General features: G+C 49.6%; 1 protein-coding gene across 1 annotated transcript in view; it reads right to left on the bottom strand.

Annotated features, from left to right (window-relative positions):
* Window positions 1–16,328, bottom strand: part of LOC103115217 (complement C3-like) — a 40,907-nt gene extending 24,579 nt beyond the window's left edge. Inside the window, 13 exon segments of the mRNA XM_060184092.1 lie at window positions 2,089–2,295; window positions 2,395–2,604; window positions 6,213–6,359; window positions 6,445–6,560; window positions 8,505–8,631; window positions 8,715–8,817; window positions 9,831–9,921; window positions 10,027–10,109; window positions 10,240–10,334; window positions 12,629–12,699; window positions 12,798–12,960; window positions 14,636–14,828; window positions 16,173–16,328. Coding sequence (XP_060040075.1) covers window positions 2,089–2,295; window positions 2,395–2,604; window positions 6,213–6,359; window positions 6,445–6,560; window positions 8,505–8,631; window positions 8,715–8,817; window positions 9,831–9,921; window positions 10,027–10,109; window positions 10,240–10,334; window positions 12,629–12,699; window positions 12,798–12,960; window positions 14,636–14,828; window positions 16,173–16,249 — 1,683 coding nt within the window. The 5' untranslated portion in view covers window positions 16,250–16,328.
* Window positions 16,329–21,305: the final 4,977 nt, after the last annotated feature.

The raw sequence follows: 21,305 nt of genomic DNA, 5'->3' as shown, positions 1-21,305 counted from the left end.
GTCCTGAATTTGATCTCTGGCATAGTTTAAATGTTAAAAAAAAAATCAGAAAAAAAAAAAAACCAAGTAGAACCTGAAACGGAATTGGCGTATCACACCAAAGTCAAAGACTCTGGGGTGGGTGGGTGGGGAGAATAAAGGTCCAAGAAGGATTCAGAGGACCTAGTGGGGGTTGTATTGTTCTATGGGAAACTGGGGCATGTTATGCATGTACAAACTATTGTATTTACTGTTGAATGTAAAACATTAATTCCCCAATAAAGAAATTTACAAAAAAAAATTTTTTTTTTTAATTGCAGCCCCGAATTTCATCAGTGGTGTTCGTTTATTTGCCAGAAAGAACACCACTGGTGGAAGGTTGGTGGTTTTAAATAAAGAGCAGGAACAGGAAGGAAAAGTCTCTCTTACTCAAATAATAATGTGGCCTTGTACTGCCAGAGGGCACCATATCTGTAGTTGCTGCAAATCCGTGTGGCAATTTTGAAGGGCTGGTGGAACCACTCGGGAACTGAGTGGCTTAAGAATAAAGAGCTCTGGGGGCTGGGTGGTGGCACACCTGCTTGAGCACACATGTCACCATGCATAAGGACCCGGGTTCAAGCCTCTAGTCCCCACCTGTAGGGGGAAAGCTTCACGAGTGATGAAGCAGGGCTGTCTCTCAATCTGTCTCTCTCTCTCTCTCCCTCCCTCTCCCCTCTCAATTTCTCTCTGTTTCAATACATAAAGATAATTTTTTTAAAAAATTAAAAAGATGGTCAAAATGTCACATTAAAAACTCATTTAAAAGAAAGAAAAAGAGCTCTAGATTACTGCTTAAAACTATAGAAGACGGGAGTCGGGCAGTAGCACAGCGGGTTAAGCGAAGATGGTGCAAAGCGCAAGGACCGGCATAAGAATCCTGGTTCGAATCCCCGGCTCCCCACCTGCAGGGGAGTCGCCTCACAGGCAGTGAAGCAGGTCTGCAGGTGTCTGTCTTTCTCTCCCCCTCTCTGTCTTCCCCTCCTCTCTCCATTGCTCTCTGTCCTATCCAACAACCAAAACAGTAATATGTACAACAATGAAACAACAAGGGCAACAAAAGGGAATAAATAAATAAAACTATAGAAGACACATGCTCCCAAGTGAACCTCAGGGAACTGTACCTTTGTGGCATTAGGGAAGCCAACCAAGCTCTAAGGTGTCTAAGCTTCATAGAGACTGTGGTGAATGGGATCATAATCCCCTGCAGGCAAGAAAAGTGACTTTGTCCTCACAGAAAAGTACCCAAATTCAGGAATCAGTTGGGGAAGAGGAGACCTGAGCTCTACCCCACTCCCTCAACCCAGAATAGAGTTCTGTTTAAGAGACACCAGGTACCATAGTGCTATGTGATTTCTGGAAAACTCATCCTCTCCCTTCCCCACTCACACACAAAACAGAAGTCAGAGTGCCACCTGCTCTCCAACACCTGAAACAGTGGATACAACTAAGCATTAGATCTTGATGCTTTTTCAGCCACCAAGTTGAAGATTCTTCCATGACGCCAACCTGACTTCCCTAGGCAGATGACCTCACCAATATGTCCTGGAACCTCACCTCTCCAGATCCCTGCCCCACTAGGAAGAGACAGAAACAGACTGGGAGTATGGATCCACTTGCCAACACCCATGTCCAGCAGATAAGGAATTACAGAAGCCAGACCTTCCACTTTCTGCACCCCATAGTGATCCTGGGTCCATATTCCCAGAGGGATAAAGAATAGGGAAGCTGTGGTCTGATTTCAATCCTCAGCAGCACATGGACCAGAGTGATTTCTGGTTCTCTCTCTCTCTCTCTCTCTCTCTCTCTCTCTCTCTCTCTCTCTCTTTCTCTCTCTCTCTCTCATGCAAATAAACAAACTGAAGGCTGGGAAGACAGTATAATGGTGATGCAAGACTTTTCATGGCTGAGGTTCCAAGGTTCAATACCCAGTTCAATACCCTGTACCACCATCAGCCAGAGCTGGGAGTGTGATCAATCAGTCAATATCTAATTTAAAGAAAGAAATGAGGGTGGAGAGAGGGAGAGGGAAAGAGAGAGAGAGAGAGAAAGAGTGCAACAAAAGCTGACCTTGCCAACACAGGAATCCTTGACGTCCACCCAGACAGAGTCGGCCACCACCTCTCTCTGACCATTGGCACCAGTCAGAGTGTAATAAGCAATGAGCCGGAAGGAGGGGATGAAGTCCTCGGTGACGGTCAGGGGGAGCACCACCAGGTCCTGCCCGGCCTCGCGCACCTGCCGGCCCACCTTCAGCAGCTTCCCTTTGCTCATGACCTGGGAGGACGGGGCACAGGCTTCAGGATCTGAAAGTGGGGTGGCATGGAAGGGGGCTGGGAGGAGGGCCGGGGGGCACTCCCAGGGGGCATCACTGACCATGTAGGTGTAATAGCGGATCCTGGACTCCAGCCCGGCGTCCGTGCGCAGGTGGAAGTTGACATTAAGGGTCTCTCCGGGCTGCAGCTCCACGCGGGGCACCGAGAGATGTAGGTAGTTGTTGGAGTTGCCCTGGGTGCTGTAGGGCCGGGCCTGCATGGTTTCTGTGGCCTGCCGGGCCTCAGGGATGCCGGGTTTGTTGGTACGCACCTGGGCAGGGAGACAGAGCAGCGTGCTGAGCCCTTCAGCCAGTAACACCCACTCCCAACAATCTTTCCATGCTCATTCTTTGGGGCTCAGGAATCTTGGGCTTTGAGTGACTCTACACATGGGGAGAAGGGTTGGGGTCACCTATGTGGCTGGGGTGTACTCAGCAGGGTCCCTTTTATCTCCAAGACATATCTTTTTACTAACAGGAGAGAGAAGTAGAGAATCCCTCTGGTGTGTGGGATGCTGGGGATTGAAACTGGTACCTCATACTTGAGAGTCCATTGTCATAGCTCCTGCATCACCTTCCAGGCTGCTCTCTCTCTCTCTCTCTCTGAAATATTCTTTTCTCTACTGGGATTATCTCTGGAACTCCAAGACTACGTTATTCAAGTGCCCTTGTTGGACATTTTTTAAAAATATCTTAATTTACTTATTACTGGATAGGGACAGAGAGAAATTGAGAGGGGTGGGGGAGATAGAGAGGGAGACAGAGAGACACGTCCAGCCCTGTTCCACAGCTCATGAAGCTTTCCCCCTGTAGGTGGGGACCAGGGACTTGAACTTGGGTCCTTGCACACATCAAGACATTTTAAAATAGAGAGTGAAAGTCTGAGAGGGAGAAAGAGAGAGAGAAAGAGGCATTCATCATGCAGGTGGTCCCATGAGGTGGCTAAGGGCTTCAACCTAGATCTTCAAACATGGGAAAGTGTGTATTCCACTGAGTGAGATACTTTTTTTAAAAAAAAGATTTATTCATTTGTTTGTTGGATAGAGACAAGAGAGAAACTGAGATGATGAGAAAATAGAGATACAGATGCCTATAGCACTGCTTCCCCACTTGTGAAGCTTTCCCCTGCTCCCCACTGCAGGTGAGGACTGGGGGTTTGAACCTGAGTCCTTGTGCATGGGGATATGTGCACTCAGCCAGGTATGCCATCACCCAGCCCCCCCTGGGTGAGCTATCTCCTGGCCCAGAAATATATATATTATATTATATTAATTATATTATATTATATTAATTATATTATATTAATTATATTATATTATATTATATTAATTATATTATATTAATTATATTATATTATATTATATTATATTATATTAATTATATTATATTAATTATATTGTATTATATTATATTGATTATATTATATTAATTATATTGTATTATATTATATTATATTAATTATATTATATTAATTATATTATATTAATTATATTATATTAATTATATTATATTATATTATATTATATTATATTATATTATATTATATTATATTATATTATATTATATTATATTATATTATAATATATATAGCAGTCCTGGGGGTAGTGCAGTGGGTAAAGTGTTGGACTCTTGACACATGATGTCAGTTTCCATCAGTTCATGATATGCTCGCTTCTCCTTCTCTCTCAGTGATAAATAAAAACAATCTCACACACACACACACACACACGCACACACACGTGGTGGCACACCTACTTGGGTGCAAATGCTACGTGTGCAAAATCCCAGGGTTAAGCCCCGCCCCCCAAGCAGGTGGGCGGCTTCACAAGTGGAGTTAAGTCCGCAGGGGTCTCTTTTTCTTGCTACCTCACTACCACCCTCTTCCCTCGTAATTTCGTTCTGTCTGTATCAAAAACAAATCAAATACATATCTGGAAGGGGGGGGTCACGTTCTCAAGCATGAGGTCCTGAGTTTGATTCCCCAGCATTGCATGTGCCAGAGGGTTGCTCTGCTCTGCCTCTATCAATCAATCATCTATCTATTTATCATTATTATTTATCTATCATCCATCTATTCTATCATCTATCATCCACCCACTGCTTAATTCCATCTATCTACCTATCAATCGTCATTATCTAATGATCTATAATCTACCCACTCCCTAGTTTTATCTTCTATCATTATTATTATCTAATCAACTACCGTCTACCCACTCCCTAATTCTACCTATCTATCTAATCATCTATCATCCATCCACTCCCTAGTTCTATCCATCTATCTATCTATGATCTATCTACCCACCTACCTAGCTATCATCTATTTAATTATTTATCACCTACCCACTCCCTAATTCTATCATCATTATCTATCTGTAGCCATTATTAACCAAATATTTAATCATCTACCATCCACCCACTCCCTAATTCTATCTATAATCTCTCTATCCATCTATCATTATCTACCTATCATCTCCATATATCTATGTATCTATCATCTATCTATCTATCATCTCCATATATCTATGTATCTATCATCTATCATCTCCATATATCTATGTATCTATCATCTATCTATCTATCATCTCCATATATCTATGTATCTATCATCTATCATCTCCATATATCTATGTATCTATCAATCTATCATCTCCATATATCTATGTATCTATCATCTATCATCTCCATATATATATGTATCTATCATCTATCATCTCCATATATCTATGTATCTATCATCTATCAATCTATCATCTCCATATATCTATGTATCTATCATCTATCATCTCCATATATCTATGTATCTATCATCTATCTATCTATCATCTCCATATATCTATGTATCTATCAATCTATCATCTCCATATATCTATGTATCTATCATCTATCTATCTATCATCTCCATATATCTATGTATCTATCATCTATCATCTCCATATATCTATGTATCTATCATCTATCTATCATCTCCATATATCTATGTATCTATCATCTATCATCTCCATATATCTATGTATCTATCATCTATCTATCTATCATCTCCATATATCTATGTATCTATCATCTATCATCTCCATATATCTATGTATCTATCATCTATCTATCATCTCCATATATCTATGTATCTATCATCTATCATCTCCATATATATATGTATCTATCATCTATCATCTCCATATATCTATGTATCTATCATCTATCTATCATCTCCATATATCTATGTATCTATCATCATCTCCATACATCTATGTATCTATCAATCTATCATCTCCATATATCTATGTATCTATCAATCTATCATCTCCATATATCTATGTATCTATCATCTATCTATCATCTCCATATATCTATGTATCTATCATCTATCATCTCCATATATCTATGTATCTATCATCATCTCCATACATCTATGTATCTATCATCTATCAATCTATCATCTCCATATATCTATGTATCTATCAACTATCATCTCCATATATCTATGTATCTATAATCTATCTATCATCTCCATATATCTACGTATCTATCATCTATCTATCAATCTATCATCTCCATATATCTATGTATCTATCATCTATCATCTCCATATATCTATGTATCTATCATCATCTCCATACATCTATGTATCTATCATCTATCAATCTATCATCTCCATATATCTATGTATCTATTGTCTGTCTAATCATCTACCATCCACCCACTCCCTAATTCTATCATATATCTATCCTTTTCTATCTCTATATCTCTCCACTATTAATATATAGAGAAGTTTTTCAAAGCATGTCTTGGGGAGAAGCTGGACCCTGGGTGTAAACATGGGTGCTGTCCTGAAGCAGCTCCCTCCCTTCTTTCCCAGGTCCTGCCCCCCCCCCCAGGTGCTCACGGTGATGCTGAGGGGGGCCTTGCTGTTGGGGGTGTTGATGCTGAGCTTGGCCACTCCGTCCGGCTGGGTCAGGGCCTGCACGTTGGAGCCCTGCGTCAGCACTGGTACGCGGCTGGCCGGGGAGCCATCGGGGTTGGTCACGTACACCTGCGGGGAGCACGGAGAAGGGGGGTCGGGCGGGGCCAGGTCATCTCAGGAGATGGGGCTGGAATCTCAGGTGGTGGGGTCTCACCATGAGGTCGAAGGGCATGGCCGGCTTGAAGAACTTGGGCGTCTTGGTGAAGTGGATCTGGTAGGGGGAGGTGACGATGGGGATCCCTGAGCGTTCTGCCTCCACCATGTCGCTGCCTGGGGAGGGGTGGGAGGTGAGGGGTGAGGGTTGAGGAGGGGGGGCGGGCATCCTCCTCTTCTGAGCTCAAGTTCTCCCCAGCCCTTCCTCTCTCAGCCTGGTCTGCTCTCCATTGTTGAAGAAGATTCCTGATCCCAGACTTTATCCTTAGAAATTCTGTAGCTTTTACCCACCGCCTCTGTGTTTACAAGAGATTTCTGGTTGCAACCATGACATCATCTCCCCCAGACAATAACTTGAATCCACCTGCATATCAGATGTCAGCTCAGGAAAAAAAAAAAAAAAGGAGGGGGGAGTCAGGCATTAGCAAAGCACAAGGACCGGCGCAAAGCACAAGGACCGGCGTGAGAATCCCCATTGGAGCCCCTGGCGCCCCACCAGGGCAGGGAGGTTGCTTCCCAGGTGGTGAAGCAGGTCTGCAGGTGTCTGTCTTTCTCTCCCCCTCTCTGTCTTCCCCTCCTCTCTCCATATCTCTCTGTCCTATCCAACAACGACGACATCAATAATGATTACTACAACAATAAAACAACAAGGGCAACAAAAGGGAATAAATATAATAAAATAAAATTTTAAAATCAATCAAGCGTATTGATAAAAAAAGCAAAACAAAACAAATTAGCTATCAGCCCACAGGCTGAGCCATGCAAAAATGCATTTATCTATAAACCCTGACAGATGGCTCCTTCCCTGAAGGGTTCAAGGGCTGTGCATGTGGAATGAACTGAGAATAAACAAGTATTTCTTGGGGGCATCAAATATATGCTCCTAACATTCAGACAAAAGACTATTGTAGTATCCTAGTAAAGGTTTAACACAATCCTGATGTCTCCCACCCCCTCCACCTTGAAAGCTATTTTTGCCTTGTCAATGGCTCCTAATGTTGACCTCCAAACATCTTAGATCTTCCTAGTACCTTTTGACACGATGCAAAAAAATTTACCAATCAATCCTCTGCTGGGAATTCTGGTCAGGGTCACACGCCTGACACTCTCCCACCTCGGGGTGTCTGGACTTGTCCCTCCAGACTCTTCAAATTAAAGCTACGACGACTGAAGTTATTTCCTCTTAACCCTAACACGGGTTGGATCTCAGGGTCTGTGGGACTATGTGGAAGCTTGGTAGAGCTTAGGGGAGCTCTCCCCATCCTTGGATGGAGGTCTGGGAAAGACACCCCCTTGTTAGCCTCTCTCACAGAGATGAGCAAAGGGAAAACAGTCTCCCAGACTCAGTTTCCCCTTATTAGACTCTCAAGCTCACAGAGATCTCACAGTTTCTCCCTGCTAGCAGCAGGCCACATGGCTGCCTGCTTTATGGTTCATTCAAAGTTCACATAGTCACCCAGAGTTCACACAACCACCTCACTTTTGATCACTAAGGAGAACACACTCCATCAAACACCTCCCTGACATCAGACAGTGAAGCCCCCAAAAACACTACTTCCTTATGGCTTTTGATATCTTTGATTTACATCAAGCTTGTTTATCTTCTCTCTGTCGCACCCTGCTGGTTTAACCCCTATGCTTCTCTCAAATGACTTAGATAATTAACCTGTTTGCATCATGGAGAATAATTGTCTTGACCTTTATGTATCACATCAATTCCTGTCACACCAGCCCCCTACCATAGGGGCAAGCTGACCTTTAAGAAACCTGTAATTTCTGACGTATTTGAAAAATGTTCTTTGTTTGAATCTCTATTTAAACCCAAGCCTACCTTTCAATAAATGAGAGTGTTCGCATTAGAATCCTCTCCGAGTCTCTTTCTTTATCACTTAGTCTCTTGAGCTAGTGATAGAGCCTCAGTAAGCTTACCTTCCTGGCAAGGGTCCTGACATCTGACTAAGGTTCTCCATCTGAGTGTTAGCCAGACTCCATCAGCCTTCTTTGAACTAGCCCGGTCCTCCCTCCCTCCTCAGCCTGGTCCTCCCCTGCCCACCTCCTCACCTGAGTGCAGGATGACAGTGACTGACACATACAGAGACTTGCCCACCAGGGCCTCAGCGGTGGAGGGGCGCACCCCACCCAGCAGCACCTCCCGCTTCAGCACGGCCTGCCCAGAGCCATCCTCGATCTAGGGGACAGAGACCCAGGTGAGGGGGGCACAGGTGGGGGCGGGGATGGGGAGGGGAGCAGGTGGGGGCCTCGGGCAGGTACCTGCACTCGGGTGAGGGACTGAGACAGTGAGATCCTCTGCTCCCCATCCTGGACCCCAAAGAGGACAAAGGCGGTGCCTTCCACGTTCTTGCCATAAAGGAACCTGTGGGTAGAGGCTCAGCCTCCCTCCAGCCATGGAGCCAGGGCCCACCCCACCCGGCTCCATTTCTGCGCCCAACTGGGGCTCACTGGGTCTCCCTCCTGGTCTCCCACTTGGTCTCTGTTCTCACCTGGAACCTCAATCTGTGTTTACCTGACTCCACATCTGGTCTCCCACCAGGCCCTCACCTGGTCTCCCACCTGACCCTCACCTGGTCTCCCACATGACCCTCACCTGGTCTCCCACCTGGCCCTCACCTGGTCTCCCACCTGACCCTCACCTGGTCTCCCACATGACCCTCACCTGGTCTCCCATCTGGCCCTCATCTGGTCTCCCACCTGATACTTCATTCTGGTCTTCCCTGACTCTCACCTGGTCCCCATCTATTTTCTCACCTCGTCTCACACCTGGTACCTCACCCTGCTCTTGCCTGGATCCTCACCTGGTTCTTAGCTGGTCTCTCACCGATTTGCTCACCTGGTCTTTATATGTCCTTCACCCACTTCACATCTGGCCCCCACCTTTCCTCTCACCTGTTTTGTTTGTTTGTTTATATGTTTTTTAACCAGAGCACTGGCCCTGCTCTGGCTTATGGTGGTGGTGGTGGTGGGGATTGAACCTGGGACTTTAGAGTCCCAGGCATGAGAGTCTCTCTGAATAACCCTTATTCTCTCTACCCCCGCCCCCTCTCTCTCACCTGTGTTTTCATGCGGATTCATCTGCTCCCCCCCCCCCCGGCACCTTATCCTGTTTCTACCTGAGCCCTCCCCTTGCCCTCCCCTCGCCCTCCCCTTATTCCCTACCTGGTCCTTAACCTGTTGTCTCAACAAACTATTACCTTCTGCTCTCACCTGGACTCTTATCTGGCTCTTACCTGGCCCCTGTTTCCTCGCCTGGCCCCTATCAGTTTCTCCTCTGCAACCCTGTTCTCCCAGCTGGCCTCTCCTCTGTTCTCACCTGGAACCTCATTCTGTGTTTACCTGGCCCCTCACGTGGTCCAGCCCCCAGCCCCTCACCTGGCCGTGATGGTGACTTCCAACCCCTTTGGATCATCTACATAGTAGAATTTCTCCTTAGGCTCCACTTGGACCTCAAAGCTGGGCAGCACTGGGGACAGACAGAGAAGGTCCTGGTGGGTGGGAGGGCGAGAGGCCAGGCCTGCCTCCCCGCGTCCCCTCACCCCAGCCCTGCTCTTGGGGCGCCCCCTCTTACCATATTCCTTCACCTCAAACTCAGCCGTGAAGATCTGCTGGGGGGCGTCTTCATAGTGGACACGGATTTTCCACTGCCCCATGCTGGGGTGGGGGGTTGGGGGAGGGAGAAGGGAGACAAGTCAGGGTCTCGGGGAGATCACCCAGCACCCCTCCCACTCCCTCTCCTGGCTTTGGGGAGCCTCAAAATCCCCGCCTGGTGGGCCCGGCATACTTGACCAGCTCGGGAATGTTCCAACTCAACGCCAAGATGCCTCCCTGATTGTTGGAAGACCTGGAGTCCCGCTTCACCTGAACACCATCGGGGGTCTGTGGGGTGGGGGCGTCAGGACTGGGCATCAGAGACCAGACAGAGACTCTCCTTCTCTGCCTCATAGCTGAGAGGGGCAGTAGTGAAGGCAAGGGAGCCGAGTTCAATTCCCCACTGAGCTGCTTAGGAACTGTGTGATCTGGGGCAGGTTCCTTGACCTCTCTGAGCCCCCCAAATAGCTCTCTGGCCCTTGTCCTCATTTGGCTTGGGGACATGGTGACACAGTGAGGACAAGTGACAGCTGGCACTTAACGCTCATTTTGGAATCTTTGGTTCACACTGAAGCCATGCACCTGCACTCAGTTTTTTTAAAGATAGAAACAGAGACGAAAAGGCAGAGATGGGGAAAGAGAGGCAGAGATAAAGAGAGGCATCATAGCACTGAAGCTTCCTCCAGGCAGCAGGGGCCAGGCTCGAACCAGGACAGTGCAGCTGGACTATCCAAGTGAGCTATTCCATCAGCCTTCAACTTTTTCTTGTAACAAGATAGATTTTTCAGCCCTAGAGGTGGCACCGTGGCTAAGAGCCTAAGGTCCTGAGTTTGCTCACCAGATAGGCTGACAGGAGTTCTGGGGTTTCTCTCTCTCTCTCTCTCTCTCTCTCTCTCCTTCCCTCCCTCCCTCCTTCCCTCCCTCCTTTCTGTCTACCTCGTGTAAAACTCTTTCATAGGTAATAGATAAAAATAAATGTTTAAGAATTAACTGAAGCAAGAAATTAAGAAGTCTGGTTCCATACACCATACACTCCCAAATGAGATCACAGGGAGAAGAAGAGTGAAGGAGGGAGGGAGGGAGGGAGAGAGGGAGAGAGAGAGAGAGAGAGAGAGAGAGAGAGAGGGAATGGGGGCTGGGCTGGGCAGTGGCACACCTAGTTAGGCTCACAAGTGACCATGCACAAGGACCCAGGTTCAAGCCCCAAGTCCCCACCTGCATGGGGGAAGATTCACAAGTGGTGAAACAGGGCTGCAGGTCTCTCTATCCATCTATCTATCTATCTATCTCTATCTCCCCCTGGTCTCTCAATTCCTCTCTGTCTCTACCCTATAAATAAAATTAAAATAAGTTAATTAAAAAATAGAAAGGGAGTTTGAATGTAAAACATCAATTCCCCAATAAATAAATTAAAATTAAAAAATAAAATAGAAATGGAGAATGGGGGCCAGGCTGCAATTTTGCACGGTGCTGAGAAAGGCTTGAGTCTAAAACTGGGACCTCAGGGCCCAATTTTTTTTTTTTTTTACTAAAGCCCTGCTCAGCTCCGGCTGATGGTGGTACAGGGGACTGAACCTGGGGCTTTGGAGTCTCGGGCGTGAAAGTCTCTTGCAAAACCATTGTGCTATCTACCCTCACCCAGGGCCCACATTTTAAAGAAGTGAATGGAGATAAATTGTGTGAGTGCCTGGGACAGGGAGAGGATTTTTGTTTGTTTGTTTGTTTTGTGTTGTGTTTTAGAAAGGGGGAAGATTCCTTGCAAAGGTTCAAAGGCAGGGCCAGTCTGGTGGGTGGGTGGGTGGGAGGAGCAAAGGAGAGAAGGGTAGAAAGAAACAAGTAGAAAGGACAGGAGGACTTGGCTTACACACACACACACACACACACCAAGGCAGAGAGGATCCTGTGAGGGCTGCAGACAGAAGAGAGTAGAGCTTGATTCAGACCTCATGGGCAACCTCTGGCTGCAAGGACTCATCCATTGCGTCACTGGTCCAATCTGAGAGATGGAACCGGGGAAGTTGGGGGTGGGGGACCTGGAATTTACCTGATGCCCTTAGTCTCTCCATCCTGTCCCCAAACCTGTCTGTGTTTGGGACTTTGTGGTCTCTGTCTCTGGCTATCTGTCTTATTTATTGAGTATTGAATACAAACAGAAAGAAATTGAGAGGGGGGAAGGGAGAGATAAAGAGAGACACCTGCAGCCCTGCTCCACTACTCAGGAAGCTTTCCCCCCCGCAGGTGGGGCCCCAGGGCTTGAACCCGGGTCCTTGGGCACTGTATGTAGTGTGTGTGTTTAACCAGGTGTTTCACCACCTAGCTTTTTTCTTCTTTTTTTTCATTTTCTATTCGTTTATTTACTTAATACAGACAGAGAGAAATTGAGAGGGGGGAGGGAGAGAGAGAGAGAAAGACACCTGCAGCCCTGCTCTGCTGCTCAGAAAGCTTCCCCCACCCCCACCCCTGTAGGTGGGAACCGGAGTCTTGAACCCGGGTCCTTGTGCAATTTAGTGTAGGCACTTAACCCCGTGCACCAGTGTCTCTGGATATCTCTCTGTCTCGCTCAACCCCCATGTGGCAGTTACCTCGATGGTGATGATGACGGTCCGGCCCACAGGGAGGAGCTTGTGGTCCACGGTGAAGACCCGATAGAGGACTGTGGGTGGGGGACAGACAGGAAGCCCCAGTGAGAGCCTGTCCTGCAGCAGCCCCCCAGCCTCTCCCCCGCAGCAGCCCCCCACCCCAGGGTCTCACCCTTGGAGCCCGGGGTGTAGATGGTCTTGTCGGTCTGGATGAAGAGGTAGCCACTCTGCAGGCTGACCAGAACCACCTTCTCCACCTGCGTGCCGCCAAAGTTGGCCTGGACGATGACGAACTTGTGCCCCTTCTCGGTCTTGAACTCCTTGCTGGCTGGGATCTGGCGGGGGTGGGGGAGAGGTGGACAGAGGGAGGCTTCTGTGAGGGCTCTGGGGTGGAAGCGAGACCCTTATTCCTCTCTCTGGGTCGCCCCAGGTAGCCCAGATATGGAAGAGAAGGTGGAACTAGCCCCCGGGGAGGGATAGGAAGAGAGACAGCCTGTGCAAAGGTCCTGGGGTAGATGGCACCATGAGCCAATGGTTCTGCAAAGAGATTCTCATGTCTGAGGCTCCAAAGTCCCACGTTCAATCCCCCACCACCACCACCATCAGTCAGAGCTGAGCAGTGCCCTGGTACAAAATAATAATAAACAATAGAGAAATGTTTTTTAAATTCTTTTTTAAAAAGTAAATAAAATATGGAGCTCTGGAGGAGCGGGGCTCACAGAGGGTGGTAGTCTACTAGGATGGGCTCTGGGGGCGGGGCCAAGAGGGGCGGGGCTAAGAGGGGCGGAGCTAAGAGGGGCGGGGCTAAGAGGGTGGTATTCTACTAGGAGGAGGTTAGGAGGGGCGTGTTCTATAATGGCAGAGCCACAGGGGAGGGGCTAAGGGTAACCAGGCTCTGTGGGGGTGTGGCTAAGAGGGACGGTCTCGTGTAGGCGGGACCAATGGGGATCGGGCCTTAAAGGGGCCGGCCCTGTAGGGGCGGGGCTAAGAGTGGCTAGGTTCTGGAGGGGCGGGGCTAAGAGTGGCGGGGGGCGGGGGGGGGGACTAGCAGGGCAGGGCTTAGAGTTGGGCTCTGCAGGGGCGAGGCTAAGGGTTGGCAGGCTCTGTAGGGGCGGGGCTAAGGGTTGGTGGGCTCTGTAGGGGCGGGGCTAAGTGTTGGTGGGCTCTGTAGGGGTAGGGCTAAGGGTTGATGGGCTCTGTAGGGGCGGGGCTAAGGGTTGGCGGGCTCTGTAGGGGCGGGGCTAAGGGTTGGCAGGCCCTGTAGGGGCGGGGCTAAGAGTTGGCAGGCTCTGTAAGGGCGGGGCTAAGGGTTGGCAGGCTCTGCAGGGGCGGGGCTAAGGGTTGGCAGGCCCTGTAGGGGCGGGGCTAAGAGTTGGCGGGCTCTGTAGGGGCGGGGCTAAGGGTTGGCAGGCCGTGTAGGGTGGGGCTAAGGGCTGGCAGGCCGTGTAGGGCGGGGCTAAGAGTTGGCGAGCTCTGTAGGGGCGGGGCTAAGTGTTGGTGGGCTCTGTAGGGGTAGGGCTAAGGGTTGATGGGCTCTGTAGGGGCGGGGCTAAGTGTTGGCAGGCCCTGTAGGGGCGGGGTTAAGGGTTGGCAGGCTCTGTAAGGGCGGGGCTAAGGGTTGGCAGGCTTTGCAGGGGCGGGACTAAGGGTTGGCAGGCTCTGCATGGGCGGGGCTAAGGGTTGGCAGGCCCTGTAGGGGCGGGGCTAAGAGTTGGCGGGCTCTGCAGGGGCGGGGCTAAGAGTTGGCGGGCCCTGTAGGGGCGGGGCTAAGGGTTGGCAGGCCGTGTAGGGTGGGGCTAAGGGTTGGCGGGCTCTGTAGGGGCGGGGCTAAGGGTTGGCAGGCCCTGTAGGGGCGGGGCTAAGAGTTGGCAAGCTCTGTAGGGGCGGGGCTAAGGGTTGGCAGGCCCTGTAGGGGCGGGGCTAAGAGTTGGCGGGCTCTGCGGGGGCGGGGCTAAGAGTTGGTGGGCTCTGCAGGGGCGGGTTCTGTGGGGGCCGCAGACCCCTCCGCACCTTGACGTTGACAGTGTTCATGTGGCCGTTGGCTTTGTTCAGCACCGTCTTCTCGTTGGCCAGCACCTGCTTCTTGCCCGGGAAGTCATAGACGTTCACGGTGACAGCGACGTCCCCTTGGACCTCGTGGGCCTCCAGCACCACCATCTCCTCGCTCTCCAGCCGCAGGACGTTGGGGGTGATCATGGAGTACCTGCCGGGAGCCAGGGGGACGGGGTGGAACCGTGCAGCTGTCATGAAGGTGGGCATCTGGGATTCCAGCCCCAGCCAGGGTCAGCGGGGCCCTGGGGTGCTCGGGGCCGCCCCTGGTCCTGGAGAGGGATCCAAGGACCTGCTGATATTCCTCATCCCCAAAACGAGCACCAGCTGTTACACCCCCAGAGCTTCCAAGCTTCCCAGCCCTCGGCACCGAACCCCAAATCCACACACACACACACACACACACACACGGACACCCGCTAATCCTGAAACTGAAAACTCCCCGATTCTGGGAACCCCAGAGCTTGAAGTCTCTGAGTTCCCCGGGGTCCGGGTGGTGGTGCACCTGCCTGAGCGCACATGTTACAGCGCGCAAGGACCCGGGTTCAAGCCTCTGGGGCCCCAGCTGCAGGGGGAAGCTTTGCAAGTGGTGAAGCAGGTCTGCAGGTGTCTCTCTGTCTCTCTCCCTCTCTATCTCCCCCTTCCCTCTGGATTTCTGCCTGTCTCTATCCAATAAATAAATAAATATCATATATATATACATATATATAATATTATATATATATATATATATATATATATATATATATATATATATGGCCTCCAGAGTTATTGCCGGGGCTCGGTGCCTGCACCACGAATCCACTGCTTCTGGAGGCCATTTTTCCCCTTTTGTTACCCTGGTTGTTTTATCATTGTTGTGGTTATTATTATCATTGCTATTGAGTCATTGTTGTTGGATAGGACAGAGAGAAATGGAGAGAGGAGGGGGAGACAGAGAGGGGGAGAGAAAGACAGACACCTGCAGACCTGCTTCACCGCCTGGGAAGCGACTCCCCTGCAGGTGGGGAGCCGGTGACTCGAACCAGGATCCTTATGCCGGTCTTTGCGCTTTGCACCACGTGCGCTTAACCCGCTACGCTACCGCCTGACCCCCAATAAAAAATATTTTTAAAAGACTCCAGGTGACCCCCCCAGGCCCAGAATCCCCTGAACACCAAGAGAACCCCAAACTTCAAGAACTCCCCAATCCTTCCTTTCTTTTTTTTTTAACCAGAACCCTGCTCATCTCTGGCTGATGGTGGTGCAGGGAATTGAACCTGGGACTTTGTAGCCTCAGGCAGGAGAGTCTGTTTGCAGAACCATGATGCTCCGTCTCCTCCCCCTCACTTTTGTATAACCCCACAATTGTATAACAATCCAGCCTCTCCTCCCTCCCCGCCCTGACCCCTCCCCAATCTATCCTACATTTGGGGCGTCACATCATTGGGGGGTGGGAAGTGGGCACCTCTCAAATGGCACATCCCATCTCCTTTAGAGTCGGGGTTCGGTTACTCACATGGGGTCCCCCAGGGCCAGGGGGAGGCAGATCAGGAGAAGCAGCAGCAACCGTGGGGGACTGTGGGCAGCCCCCATTTTGCTGGGACAGTGAAAGGACAGAGGGACAGAGGACAGAGGGGGAAGAGGACAGGGAGAGGAATGAGGGCCGCCAGCTGGAGGCTGCTTTTATCTGCCTCTCCCACTTCCCTCCTTCCCTCCCTCTTCTGCCTCCCCCATTTCAGCCCAACCCTCTGTACCCAGTGGCCTCTCACTCCCCCCCCACACACACACACACCACCCCTTCCTGGGGCTACCCTGGATTTCTCAATACCATTTTCTAGGTTTTTCAATCCCTGGGGCCTAGTGCAGTTAATGGAGTCTGTAATCCGAGGGCTTAGCCTCCTGACACTGCAAAACTATTGTCCCCATGTCCTGGTCCCCATCAGGATCAGAACCATCTTCTCCATGGGGAACTGTTCCCTAAGCACTCAGATCCAGAGAGAGAGAGACAGAGAGAGGACCCACACACCCCAGATATATAACTCACACCCCACCACTTCTTTAGTTTCATGGGCTCGTAGTGTCTCCCTTCAGTGGAGAAGAATTTTCTCTCAGGAGTCGGGCAGTAGCACAGTGGGTTAAGTGCAAAGCACAAGGACCGGCGTAAGGATCCCGGTTCGAGCCCCCGGCTCCCCACCTGCAGGGGAGTCGCTTCACAGGCGGTGAAGCAGGTCTGCAGGTGTCTGTCTTTCTCTCCCCCTGTCTGTCTTCCCCCTCCTCTCTCCATTTCTCTCTGTCCTAGCCAACAACAGCGACATCAGTAACAACAACAATAACTACAACAATTTAAAAAAAAAAAAAAGGGCAACAAAAGGAAATAAAAAGAAAAACATTTAAAAAAAAAAAGAATTTTCTTTCTTGGAGACTCCAGGAAGGCAGGCTTCTGGGAAGAAGGGGGCATTTTAGGAAGGATTTTGAGATACACAGAGGAAGAGTTCGCTAATTCAGGCAAACGGGACCTAGGTGGCTTGAACCCACTGTGGTGGTTCGTTAAGAAGTCCTTGATGCTGGCTTTTGGGTGGGTTTGAACATCTTCATTCTCTTAAGTTGTGATGTTCCACCTCCATCAATCAGGCTGAATTTCTTCATTTTATGTTACTTTAATGTTGGATAAAGACAGAAATTGAGAAGGGATGGGGGGGGGGAGAGAGGAAGAGAGATACCTGCAGCCTTGCTTCACCATTCGATGAAGCTCTCTCCCTGAACGTGGGGAGCAGGGGCTTGAACCCAGGTCCTTGCACACTGGAAGGTGAGGCCCCCAGGCTGAATTTCTCCATGGGATAGATTCACATAGTTCTACATGGCCCCTGCCCCCCCAAAAAAGTAGGCAAAAGTCTAGAGAAGGGTCTGGTTGGGGGGACAGGTGGCGGTGTACCTGACTTAGTGCTCACACTACAGTGCAAAAGGACCTGGGTTCAAGCCTCGGGTCCGGGTTCCCACCTGCAGGGGGGAAGCTTCACGAGTAGTGAAGCAGGACTGCAGATGTCTCTCTGTCTGTCTGTCTCCCTCTCTATCTCACCCTCCCCACTCAAGTTCTCTCTTTCTCTACCCAATAATAAATAAAGAAAATTATTTAGAAGAAATAAAAGAGTGGGGATAGAACAAACTCTTCTGCCTAAGGCTCCAAAGTCCCAGGTTCAATCCCCATCCCATGCCACCATCAGCCAGAGCTGAGCAGGGCTCTAGGGAAAGAGAGAGGGAGAGAGAGAGGGAGAGAGAGAGAGAGAGAGAGAGAGAGAGTAGAAGGAGGAGGAGGAGGAGGAGGAGAAGGAGGAAGGAGGGAAGGGGGGAGACAAGCCTAGCTAGCTGGATCTCAGACATGACCCCCACATTAATTCATGTTTCTTTTCCAGAAATCCCAGGCCCCTCCATCAATCCTTCTTCCTGATCTCCCTATGGACACCCTCCTTTACATAAATTATCTCAGGGAAGTTTTTTCATGCCTGGACTTCCTCATTCTTCACGGCTCCCACTGTGAAAGGAATCAGCCCTCTCTCCAACCAGCTCAACCCCAGTCTTCTCTCTCTCTCTCTCTCTCTCACTAGTATTTTTATTTCTTCATTATTGGCTAGAGACAGAGAGAAATTGAGAGGGGTGAGAGAGAAAGACGGAGAGACCCCTGCAGCCCTGCTTCACCCCTCATGAAGCTTTTCCCCTGCAGGTGGGGACCAGGGGGCTCGAACCCCAGGTTTTTGTGCTTAGTACTATGTGTGCAATCCATGAGGTGCGTCACCACCTGGCGTCTCTCTCTCTCTCTCTCTCTCTCTCTCTCTCTCTGCATCACCCTCATTCCCAGTTGGGTTGATATCTGGGGGGGGGGGGGTAGCAGCCCCCTGTGCAGTCCAGCTGTGCTGTGTTTGTTTTGGGAGGGGGGGAAGGGGGTGGGTTCCTGGATCCCTGGCAGGGCTGCTTTCCAAGGCATGGATGGGGTTAATGGAAACCGCTCTGAATTCCCGTAAAACCACAAGCTGGGGGGGGGGGGGGCGGGGAGGGGAGGCACCTGGAAACAGAACAAACCTAGCTTCTGTGTCCTCTCTGATTGCGACACCTACCTTTTTTTTTTTTCTTTTAATTTTCGGGTGGGTGTGAGGGGGAGGCGGAGGAGAGTACAAACACCTGCTAGTTCTCCAGAAATCGGGGTTCGATTTTGGACCCTGGGGGAGGGGGGGAAGGGGGCAGGGAGGGGAGAGGGAGGAGAGAAGCGGCCTGCTAAAATGGATCAGCCCTGCTTCACCACTCGCAAAGCTTTCCCCCTGCAGGTGGGGACCAGGGGGCTCGAACCTGGGTCCTTGGGCATTGTAACATGTGCGTCCAACCAGCTATGCCATCACCTGACCATAAATAAATTATTTTTTTCTATATTTATTCATTGGACAGAGGCAGCCAGAAATTGAGAGGGGTGGCCCCGGGAGGTGGTGCAGTGGATAAGATGTTGGGCTCTCAAGCTGTGAGGTCCTGAGTTCAAACCCCAGCAGCACATAAACCAGAGTGATGTCTGGTTCTTTCTCTCTCTCCTCCTATCCCTCTCATTAATAAATAAAAAATATATATTATTTAAAGAAAAGAAAGAAATTGAGAGGGAAGGAGGAGATAGAGTGACAGAGAGACACCTGCAGCCCAGCGTCACCACTCGTGAATTTTTCCCCCTGCAGGTGGGGACCGGGGGCTCGAACCCCGGGGTCCTTGCACACTGTAGCATGTGTGCCCAACCAGGTGCGCCACCACCTGGCCTCAAATTAAATTTTTTTTTTAAGTCAATACTTCCAATACACTTCTCAAGCTTGGAAGAAATATCTGTCGTCTCACTGAGGTAAAAGAAAATGTCCCCGTGATTTTTGACACTGAATATTTAGCGGCTGCCTTAATTGAGTGACTCGGGTCTTTAAGGATTGAGGTCTTGATTGCTGACGGCAAGCGAAGTGGATAGAAGAATGCTAGCAGTGAGAAGATGTTGAAGATAACCTTGTCGTTATTTAATAAAGTGCATTCATTCCTTAAAAAGGGGGGAGCGAGTCGGGCTGTAGCGCAGCGGGCTAAGCGCAGGTGGTGCAAAGCACAAGGACAGGCATAAGGATCCCAGTTCAAGCCCCGGCTCCCCACCTGCAGGGGAGTCGCTTCCCAGGCAGTGAAGCAGGTCTGCAGGTGTCTGTCTTTCTCTCCCCCCTCTCTGTCTTCCCCTCCTCTCTCCATTTCTCTCTGTCCTATCCAACAACGACGACATCAATAACAACAACAATAATAACTATAACAATAAAAATTTTAAAAAACATCAGAACTATGGGTGGGTTTGTTTCTCTGGAACTTCCCCCAAGCAGATCCGTCCCCGGGCACTGAGGGAAAGTGGGTGTGTGTGTGGGGGGGGCTGTCTGCCTGGGGTCATGCAAAGTGGGGTCCAGGGCTCTCTGAGCTCTGCTTGGCTCTATAGTCCTAGCTGGGGTGTAAGGAGCCACTAAGGGGGGTGGGGGCTGGGGAGGCAGCAGGAGGGTTCTGCAAAAGGCTCTCCTGCCTGAGGCTCTGAGGTCCCAGGTTCAATCCCCAGCACCACCATCAGCCAGAGCTGAGCAGGGCTCTGGTCTGCCTATCTATCTATCTATCTATCTATCTATCTATCTATTTATCTATCCATCTACCAACCAACCTACCTACCTATCTATCTCTACCTCTCTGTCTCTTTCATTAAAATAATAAATCAATAAGATTTTTTTTCTTTATTGGGGAATTAATGTTTTACATTGGACAGTAAAAGATTTTTTTATTATTTTATTTTATTTTTTGAGATGCAGAAAGATACACACACACACACACACACACACACACACACACACAAACACCAGAGCACTGCTCAGCTCTGGTTTATGGTGGTGCAGGGGATTGAACCCGGGCCTTAGGAGCCTCAGGCATGAGAGTCTGTTTGCATAACCATTATGCTGTCTACCCCACCCAAAGATTTTTTTTTTTGCCTCCAGGGTTATTGCTGGGGCTCAGTGCCTGCACCATGAATCCACCGCTCCTGGAGGCCATTTTTTCTCCTTTTGTTGCCCTTGTTGTTGTAGCTTTGTTGCGGTTCTTATTGTTGTTGATGTCGTTCGTTGTTGGATAGGACAGAGAGAAATGGACAGAGGAGGGGAAGACAGAGAGGGGGAGAGAAAGACACCTGCAGACCTGCTTCACCGCCTGTGAAGCGACTCCCCTGCAGGTGGGGAGCCGGGGGCTCGAACCAGGATCCTTATGCCAGTCCTTGCGCTTTGCGCCACATGCGCCTAACTCGCTGAGCTACCACCCTACCCCCAGATTTTTTTTTTTTAAACAAAGAATATCAGGCTGGGGAAACAGCAGGATGGTTCTGCAAAGAGACTCTCCTGCCTGAGGCTCTGTGTTCCCTAGTTCAAACCCCAGCACCACCATTAGCCAGAGCTGAACAGGGCTCTGGGGAAAATAATAACAGTAATAATACTAATAATGAGACAGCATCATGATTCTGCAAAAGATTCTCCTGCCTGAGGCTCCGAGGTCCCAGGTTCGATCCCCAGCACCACCATCAGCCAGAGCTGAGCCCGGCTCTGGGCTCTCTCTCTCTTCCTCTCTCTCTCTC

The sequence above is a fragment of the Erinaceus europaeus genome, unplaced genomic scaffold (genome assembly GCF_950295315.1).
Source record: "Erinaceus europaeus unplaced genomic scaffold, mEriEur2.1 scaffold_747, whole genome shotgun sequence".
Taxonomy (NCBI): Eukaryota; Metazoa; Chordata; class Mammalia; order Eulipotyphla; family Erinaceidae; genus Erinaceus; species Erinaceus europaeus.
The sequence above is the reverse complement of the archived record's forward strand: the minus strand, read 5'-3'. Positions and strand labels throughout refer to the sequence as shown.